Source organism: Erythranthe guttata, chromosome 8 (genome assembly GCF_056151865.1).
Source record: "Erythranthe guttata isolate IM_541 chromosome 8, IM_541, whole genome shotgun sequence".
Lineage (NCBI taxonomy): Eukaryota > Viridiplantae > Streptophyta > Magnoliopsida > Lamiales > Phrymaceae > Erythranthe > Erythranthe guttata.
Window position 1 is genome coordinate 19951116 of NC_142540.1, and position 9779 is coordinate 19960894.

Sequence of the window (9779 nt, forward strand, 5' to 3'; positions counted from 1 at the left end):
TTTTGATTGGTTATATATTGGTCTAAATATGGTTGGTTTACTTTGTTGCCTTTAATCCTTAACTAGTCATCATGCACGTGCGTTGCATGAGTTCACATTCAATAAAAGGAAAAAAAGTAATTGTTTGAAGATAATACAAATTGTAATAAAAATTCTATCAAATAATATTTAGGGTCCATTTGATATACATTCTTAGAATAGAAAATATATAGGGATAGGTTCACCCCTAAAATTCTTTCTTTGAGATACCCTTGAAGAGGCAAAAGTACTATTGTGCCCTTATTTGTAATTTTCGCCCAACTGCATTTAGCATTTTTTGGACCTGCATTTATCATTTTTTCGGATTTTTTAATAAAAAATTATAATTTTTTATTTTATTATTATTTTTCATTTTTTATTTTTTATTTTTTATTTTTTTTTATTTTTTTTATTTTTTTATTTTTTACTTTTTTTATTTTTTTAATTTTTTTTTTAATTTATTTAACTTATTTAATTTTTTTTTAGTTTTTAAAAAATAAAATTTCTATAAAGTTTCCTGTACATGAATTTGACTACAGATGACTATAGTATATATAGTCATGTACCTTCTTTTTACTCCAAAGTTATATATAGTTATGTACCTTTTTTTTACCCCAAAATTATATTGCTATATATAGTCGACCGACTATGTAGACCACTGATTATATACAAAAAAGAACTTCATCGGCACCAACTACAAAAATCACAATTTAATTATTGATATTATAAATCAACTTTTACAAATATAGATCGAAATAAGAACAAATCATCATCATCAATTAATACCGAACAAAAAATTGAAAAAACACAATCATCAACATGACTATATATGACTACATGTTACTACACGTGACTATATATGACAACATGTATATGATCACATGTGACTATACGAGTATAGTCATATATAATGTAGTTTGTAGTTTATAGCTCCAAGACGAGAACGGCTTGTTTTGAACGACTTAACACAAAGTTCACTCCACAAAAACTTACTACATACTAGTTCAAACACCAAGACCTGCAAAAAAAAAAAAAGAGTTGAACAAACAACGAATTTTGCTTCAAATTTAATCTGCACACACACACACACACACACACACACACACACACACACACACACACACACACACACACACACACACACACACACACACACACACACACACACACACACACACACACACACACACACACACACACACTATCACCTACTGATATACATATACATCACCAGCATATACTCCCCACATAACTCATACATGACTACTTGTTACTATATAGTAAAAATCATAAATCATAACTTTCAAGGGGTAAATAAAAAAAATGGACCTAAAAGATTCACCAAGCATATAAAATTTCATTTAATTACGACATGCATGTCATTCAAATGGCAGAATTTTTTTCTAAATTAGAATATGATGTAATAAACTAAAAAATGCACACATACACAAACAACCAAAAAATTCGATCAAAAATAAAACTGATTAAAAAATCTAGCCGATTGTAACAAATTATCAATTGAGTCGAAGAATCATAGTGAAATTAAAGTCGAGTACAAATGACTACAGTGTACTACAAGTCCATATGTTACTAAACATGACTACATATGACTGCAGTCATCTGTAGTCATATATAATTTTATATAGTAAAATTCATAGCAAAACTAAGTTTTAACAGAAATTTTCATATTGCTAATCCTTTCTAAATTGGAAATATAAAACATTTCCAATTTAGTATTTTTCAAAAACCCTTTTTATCCCCTGTAAATAATTGTAGTCATAGATTTCCCAATCATTCCCCCAAAAAAGCCACAGATCTCCCAATCATTCCCCCAAAATCAAATCAAAACCACCAAAATTCAAACTCACTGTCACTAATTGTTACGAAAACGAACTAAAAACATGCGATTGTTTACTTCAAACATCATAATTTTGCAAGTAAATTTTTTTTCAGTTTTTTAAATCCCAATGATTATAATAATAATTAAAAAAAAAGTAGAAAAACGTGTTAACTTACACCAAGGGACGCGAGAGATCTGAAATCCGACTCAAGGCCATCAAATCCAACAAATAATCGTGAAATATGAGTAGCGGAGCAGCGCGGTGGTGGACCAAGACGGTGGTGGAGCAGCGCGGTGGCGGAGTAGCGAAGCAGCAGCGATGGAGGTGAGAGATAGAAGATAACGAGGGTTTTGAGAGAGAGAAGAGAAAACGACGGTGGGAGGAGGGAGAGAAAAGAGAACGAGAGTTTTAAGAGAAAGAAGAGAAAACGAGATTGAGAGAAAGAAGAGAAAACGGCGGTGGGAGGAGGGAGAGAGAGAAGAGAACGACAATTGAGAGATAAAGAGGGTTAGGGTTTTAAATTGTAACTAAAATGGCAAAATAAGTATTTCAATTTGTCCAGGGGTCTGTCAAATTAAGATTATAATTTGAGTTTTTGACTAGGAAAGAAAAATCCATAGGACACCTTTATATTTTCAAAACTAGGAGTATCCCACATTTCCCCTAATATTTAATTATACTGTGAAATTCAAATTACACTACCATTACTTTATATTATTGTAGCATATATTTTTCATCCTACAATCGGTGGTATGCATACACACACCCACCCCCCCCCCCCCCCCCCCCCCCACACACACACACACACACACACACACACACACACCGAGTGTTAATGTATAAAATATATATTACATGATAAATAATACCAATTTAACAAAGGGGACGACAATTTCAAATACCAATTGTTTCTCATTTCAATGCGCGCCTAAATAATAAATATGTAATGATATTTATACCTTTAACGAAAATCAATATCACACAAACATAAAAAATCTCATTTTTCTTTATTTAATACCACACCCCTCACTTTTTTCTTCACAAACCCTCCCTCCCACTCATGTTTCCTTCTTCTTCTTCTTCTTCTTCTTCATGTTTTTTTCCTGCTTCTTCTTCCTCTTCATGTTTTTTTCCTGCTTCTTCTTCCTCATCTTCTTCTTCTCCATCTTCCTCTTCACCATCTTTCTCTTCCTCCTCTTTTTCTTCCTCATCTTCGTCATCCTCGTCTTCTTTTTCCTCTTCATCCTTCTCCTCTTCGTCATCATCTCCTCCTCCTCTCCTCAAATAGTTTGACTTGTATAATTAGACCAAATATTTTAAGATGATAGATTGAAAAATCTTACAAATAAACATTACTGGAAATAATATATATCATATTAATTTCTCTCTATATACTTATGGAGTTGGATATATTTTAGTTAAACATAAAGTACTTTAACTTAAATTGTAATTGACATAAAGTACTTATGGAGTTGGATATCATATTAATTTCTCTCTATATATTTCTCTCTATTGAAATTGACATACATTTATAGAAATATAATCCTCTTGAAGTGGAATCCGAGTTTGCATTTTAATCCCTGAAAAACGAATAAACATTTTTCATACCCTTGTGAAAACTATGTGCAGGAAGGTGTTACTAGGGTTTCGATCTTATTTTGGCCGAATAAGAAACTTGGGTAATCTAGTATAGCACTCACATATATATATATATATGACATGTAAAAAGACAATGAAGTATTAATCGAATTTTGTTTATTTGTGGAAAAAAGAATATTTTCAATTTGTATGATAATTAGTCCATGAATGATTTTTTAAATTAAGAAAATTGAAGTTTAAAATGACTTAGATAATAAACTAAGTAGAGAACTCTCTCAAACGCTATCGAACTCAATCTCTAATTCATTCAAACATTATCTTCAATAGATTCGAGATTAAAATAAAACATTTTATAACATTGTAGATAGTTTATATATATATAATGTTTGTGTAATTATCTAGACATTAGTCATAGATCGAGATTAAAATAAAACATTTTATAACATTGTAGATAGTTTTTATACATATATAATCATAGTTTATAACATTTTAGATAGTTTATAAGTATAATGTTTGTGTAATTATCTAGACATAACTAATGGAATAGTGTGTGTGTGTGTGTATATGCATAGTTATCTAATGGAAACAATGGTGTTTCTATATTATTTGTGTAATTATCTAGAAACTAATATCACAATCTATAAAACCAAGCCTCCAAAACCCTAAAACCCACCAAACCAAATCCTAAATCCCATTCAACTGAAGACAGCATGTCTATTGAGGAAGATAAATGCAAGCGGTGCACTTGTTGCGGCATTTGCCACGAGGATTTCACGGGCGAGTCTCGTGTTACCCATTTTCGGAGATGCATCCATCTGCTCCATGAGAAATGTTACGATGGCATGCTTGAAAATATGGACTTGGAAGAATATCCCTGTCCAAGTTGTAGAGTTACCCTTGACTACATGAGTTCTTTTATGTACATTACTGGACATGAAGAGAATGCACCGAGAGAGGAAGAGAATGCACCAGACGAGGAAGAGAATGCACCGGGAGAGGAAGAGAATGCACCGAGAGAGGAAGAGAATGCACCAGACGAGGAAGAGAATGCACCGGAGGAGGAAGAAGAGAATGCACCCGAGGATGAGGAAGAGTACGACGAGAATGAAGGAAATAGAGAAGTGGCCGCATTAGTGCAAGATTTGAGGAGAGAGGTTCCTGAGGAATTGATAGATTTGTTTGATGCTGTGTTTATAGACGGTGATGACGCTGAAAATGCGGAGGTTGCACGGGAATATTTGGTAGACTCGGACTCGGAGTGAAGAGATGATGAAGAATGTTTTTTTTTTCTTATTTCGTATATTTGTCTATTAAGTGTGTTTGTTTGTTTGTTTTTTTTTCTTCTTATTTCATATATTTGTCTGCTATTATATAATATATTATCTGTTATTATATGGTAGATTAATAAATTATTTATTTAGTTTTTATTTGATTAACCTATTGTTGCACTCATCATGCTATGCTTTCCATTCATCAATATATAAATGCAATAACAAACACACAATCGAAATTAATAAATTTCTAAATATTAAATAATAAGGAATAACACCAGTAATCAACATATTCTGACATGAACTGAACTTCCCAAGTATGAAACTAATTACAGAATTCTATAACTCAGACATAATATATTCATGCATAACTAAGAGTCCCAGGCATCAAGTCTAAATTAATGCTAGTTTAAATATAAAATAATTATAAAATAAATTAGACTAAGCATCCCTAAGTTTAGTAAATCATTAATTTGGATAGAAAATCAAACTAGAATTACAAATTAAATAAAAGTCACATGACGGGTGGGGAGACACCCGGTGAATATAACCGAGTGTAGCTTCGAAAAAAAATATACATATAAATATACCAATTTCTAAATATAAAAGGGAAGTAAAGGGCTACGGGAAAATCGTGGTTCAAACAACTGACAAAGAAACGTAGATAACGGCAAATGGGAATTTTTCATGTAGCTATTGGCGTGCACGCAATGAATGACTCCGTTTTCAGGTTTAACCGGATCGAAGAACATTATTCCATCCAACCGGTACAACAACTCAGTCCTAAATCTTGTTCTTTTCACACCCTGCCAATATATGTATAAAAGTTCACAACCGATTATGAAATATAATAATATTAATAATACATAATATGAAGAAAATACACGAAAAAGAAAAAGTAATAGTAATTAATAATACCTGATTCACAATAGAAATACTTCTATCTTTAAAAAATGCAGCAGCAATTCTACGTTTATTGCCCATCTCCGATGTGAGTACGATGATACTTCTCCGGAAATCAACACTGTCCAAAATACCCTTATCGAAGATCTTCAGCAAACCCTTATAAAAAATGACATCAGCAAATTCGACTCCATCGATCAACACAACCATGCATGGATTATCCTTCACTTTACCGATAAGAGACTTCTTCCCTTCCTTACCACCTTGGTAGTTCTCGTCTAATTTGATATACGTGAAAAACGAGTCGCCCAGTGATTCGCTTAGGCATCCAATCAGCTTTGTTTTAGCCTTTTGGTTCAGACCTTCAAACATATAGTTTCTACGTGGCGAATTCGAAAAATCAAATGAACTGTCACTCATCTCCACAAGAACATCTACTATAGTACTGGTGGCTTTAGCAATACTAGTTTTTTTTCTTTTTAATGCTCTGTAAATCGATTTGAATTTGACCTTCTCTTCAACTGAAGGAAGATCGCATGGCGCTACCTATATACATACATACATACATACATTCAAAGATAAATATTCAATTCTCAAGGTGATGAGGGAAATAAAAGAAAAACGAGTAACAAAATATGAGCAATAAAAATAAATATTACCTCTTTATCTACACATACTAGCTGTGGCGTAGGAGACATGAAGCAACTTAATAGCCGATCGCATGTTTCTAACGTTAACTCCTTCAGCGGAGATAAACTTTGACCAGATTCTGATAAGTCAAAGAATTCACTCCGCAAGTGAAATATCTTGTTCACTGCTTCCATCTTCATCTTTAAATCGGCAATAAATATGTCAAATGTTCCAACTTTGAACTTGAAGTACAAATCAGCCGCGCTGCGTCCATGTGGTTGATCTCTCAATGATAGTTTCGATGTCCCGACAAATGTGTCGAGGCATACAAAAACAGTACTAAGAAGTTTTGCGGCTGATAACGGTGAAATAATGTACTTAATCAGTGCTGCTTTGATACCCTTTCCACCTACTCCAAGCTGGCAAGAAACATGAGAAGAAAAAAAAACACAACTTCAAAGACAAGAAATGAGATCTAAAAATATCAATACAACAGAATCAAGAAACCTATACTTTAATGGATTCAATTCATATACTCTATCAACTTACACGCTGTTTCCGTGACCTGAGAAATAACAAATCGAGTGCAGTATTAGAGGCATGTACGACCAAACTTTCTCCATAAATCTCTCTAATAATTTCCCGGAGCAACAGCCTTGCAACAGCCTTCTTATTGTGGAACATCCCCACGACAAGAATTTTATCAAGTGAAAGTAGCAAATCAGCACCGATGATTTTTGTCGCCTACAAATTTCATTAGAAAACAAAATTGTTAAGGCAGAAAAAACATAATCATCAAAATTCTTAACAAATGGAGAAACTTGTACCTCGATGAGAACTCTTGCACGATCGCTGTCCTTGAAGGTACAATCATGGTTCTTATAGAATTCTAGGGGATTACTACCAAATCGTTTCCAAAGAACTTCGTCCCGATTATAGCATGTACAAGATGATACAAGTTGATCGGATCCCACACTTGAAGTCATGAAAATAATACACTTAGAGAAGTCAACACTTTCTGCACTACCATCACTCAAAATAGGAAGGAGAACCCTTGTTACAGTATCGAAGGAAACCTTATCGATTTTGTCTAGAAGAATAACTGAATAAGGACGATTTGCCACAACTTCGTTAAGACGATTCCTCAGATGCTGATGTTTGCTCTTTGACCTATCAAGTTGAAAAAACAGAGTTGCAACAAGCATGAGAGATACAAAAAGGATCAAACAATAGGGATCAAAAGTCTTTAAGGAATATTCTATGGAATATACCCCGACTCAGATAAATCATCAGTTGGTGAAGATTTCATTGGAGGCTCTGCGTATTCCGACATATCTATCTCTACAAGCCTAGTTGCATCACAATACCAATGAAGTGCAACAGCCTTTGCAATCTCCCTTTTACCAGCTCCAGTGGGGCCCACAAGGAGAAACGAACCCCTAGGGCGCTTCGTAACAATCGGCTTCTTCGAGGCTAAAATTTCAAAAATTTCATTAACCACGCGTTCTTGATTGACAACCCTCTTGTTCGTCATTTCAATGGCTTTTTTCTTGTGATTGTTAATATTGGATGGGATAATCTGCGTAAGCGGGACGTCAGTGAGCCTGCTTATTACCTGCACATAACAACAACACAGGATAATAGAAGCTGCATTTTGAATGAAAAACACGAGATACGACAAATCACACAAGCTAAGGTAAAAAAAACAAATTTTAAGGGATAAAAAATTAGAACCACGGCAACATGACAAGCCTCGACTGTCAAAAGAGACTTGAAACGAAGAACTTGGCTTCGTCGTGTATCGACAAGAAACTGATCGACCGCTCCAACCACTTCGTTAAGATTTGTTTCTGTCCAGTTAAAAGAAGCGGCATGGTCCCTTAAAGATCGAAAATTTTCAGTACTTGTATCACCGAAGAGAGGACTTCTGATGAAGTCCCATCTGGTTATAAAGTCATTCATGTGAATCGAAGCGGAATCACGTTCCGACCTCAACCGATCCACCCAAAATCGGCTATCGAAGCTGTTATCCCTGTATAATTCAATTAGTTCGACAACGCTTCGCCCCAGCTCATATACTTTCTCATTGAACTCAATCTCATCACCGAAATTTCCGAATTTCGTTTGCACCAACTTGCATGCGTCCTCCAAGATTCGGACACATTTTTGTGGTGGTCCATCCTCTGTGAGAATAAAGAGTATATTATCACATTAATTACACACCAAATAGCTTCTTCTGTTCATAAACGGCAAAATTGAATTCGCAGATTTTTTTTTTTATTTTTTTTGTTTCATCATCATCATCATCATCATCATCATCATCATCATCATCATCATCATCATCATCATCATCATCATCATCGATTGTGTAATTGTGTTTGAATAATTAGAAATCCCCAAACGATTTGCAGTTACAATACCAAATGCTTGTGAAAATAATTAACTAACCGGGGTATAGTTCGGAAAAGAAGGGTTTAAGGCCGCGAACGGCGAGATCAACAGCGGCGGCGGAAATAATAACGCCGTACTTCTTCTGCAGCTCCGGTTTCGCTCCGTTCAGAATCACCGCCGCATTCTCCTCCATCGGTCGTCCCGCCGGAACCCTAACTCCGCCTTGTACACGAGCACATGTGATTTGGGCAAATAATTCACAGTCTCTAATTTGATCTTATTATTCGAAGAATCCATGAAGATTGTGTTTTTCTTCTCTACTTAGAAAGAATCTTTGACTTTGACCGAGAATCATGAAAATGTTATTCTACAGTTCAGTTTGGGAAAATTATTTTTCACCCCTCAAATTTACACTAATTACATATTTGGTCATTTATGTTTATAAAAAAATATATTTGATCCCTTATGTTTCAAAAACTCACCATTGTGAATCATTTTCGTAAATTTTCCGTTCGTACTAACGGAATCAATCATGTGGCTATCACCATCTTAATTGAAAATGACTAAAATTATTAAGTTATTGAAAAAATAGAGACCAACTATATTTTTTTTGTAAAAATGGAGAATAAATATAAATCGATGCAAACTTAAGGAATGAAGAATGTAATTTTTGAAATTAAGTTTTATACTTTTTTTTTACATTTATCTTAAAAAAATCGAACTTGTATTTAAGAAAAGTTTGGAACAAGTCCTTGCACAACTTATTTTAAGTGAATGGAATATATTTTATTCGGGTTCATTATGGTATTTTCATATTTTAAGTTAATAATATACTGTAGAAAAACTACAATAGAACATCAATATATTAATACTCATAATTAATAACCTCAGACTACATAATAACTTCTCTTGGTCTCGACTCAGTAAAAACGTGTTAAATTATAAATTCGATAATTTAATAATTTACTAAATTAATAGAATTTTTCTAATCCTGAACTGTAATTGGAAAATGATTGTTGTTTATTATTCTTAAATATCCGACCGAGTTAATTAATATCTCATGCATCTCTGTATGTATATATATCTGTATGTATATATATAGGGATTATAAGTGAAAACAAATGCT

The 9779-nt window shown here is 33.5% G+C and overlaps 1 protein-coding gene and 1 long non-coding RNA gene across 2 annotated transcripts; both read right to left on the bottom strand.

The window, feature by feature from the left end:
• Positions 1-713: 713 nt before the first annotated feature.
• On the bottom strand, positions 714-2404 carry LOC148768758 (uncharacterized). The gene is made up of 2 exons (XR_016032903.1): positions 2035-2404; positions 714-1036 (listed from the first exon to the last, which is right to left on the bottom strand). It is a non-coding gene; the product is annotated as an uncharacterized LOC148768758 (long non-coding RNA).
• A 2781-nt stretch (positions 2405-5185) lies between these two features.
• On the bottom strand, positions 5186-9023 carry LOC105970433 (chaperone protein ClpB1). Its single transcript, XM_012995255.2, has 8 exons — positions 8711-9023; positions 7997-8445; positions 7534-7877; positions 7090-7432; positions 6812-7006; positions 6292-6681; positions 5648-6178; positions 5186-5535 (listed from the first exon to the last, which is right to left on the bottom strand). The coding sequence occupies exons 1-8, from the start codon at positions 8844-8846 to the stop codon at positions 5326-5328; spliced, it is 2598 nt and encodes an 865-aa protein (XP_012850709.2). The 5' UTR covers positions 8847-9023; the 3' UTR covers positions 5186-5325.
• Positions 9024-9779: the final 756 nt, after the last annotated feature.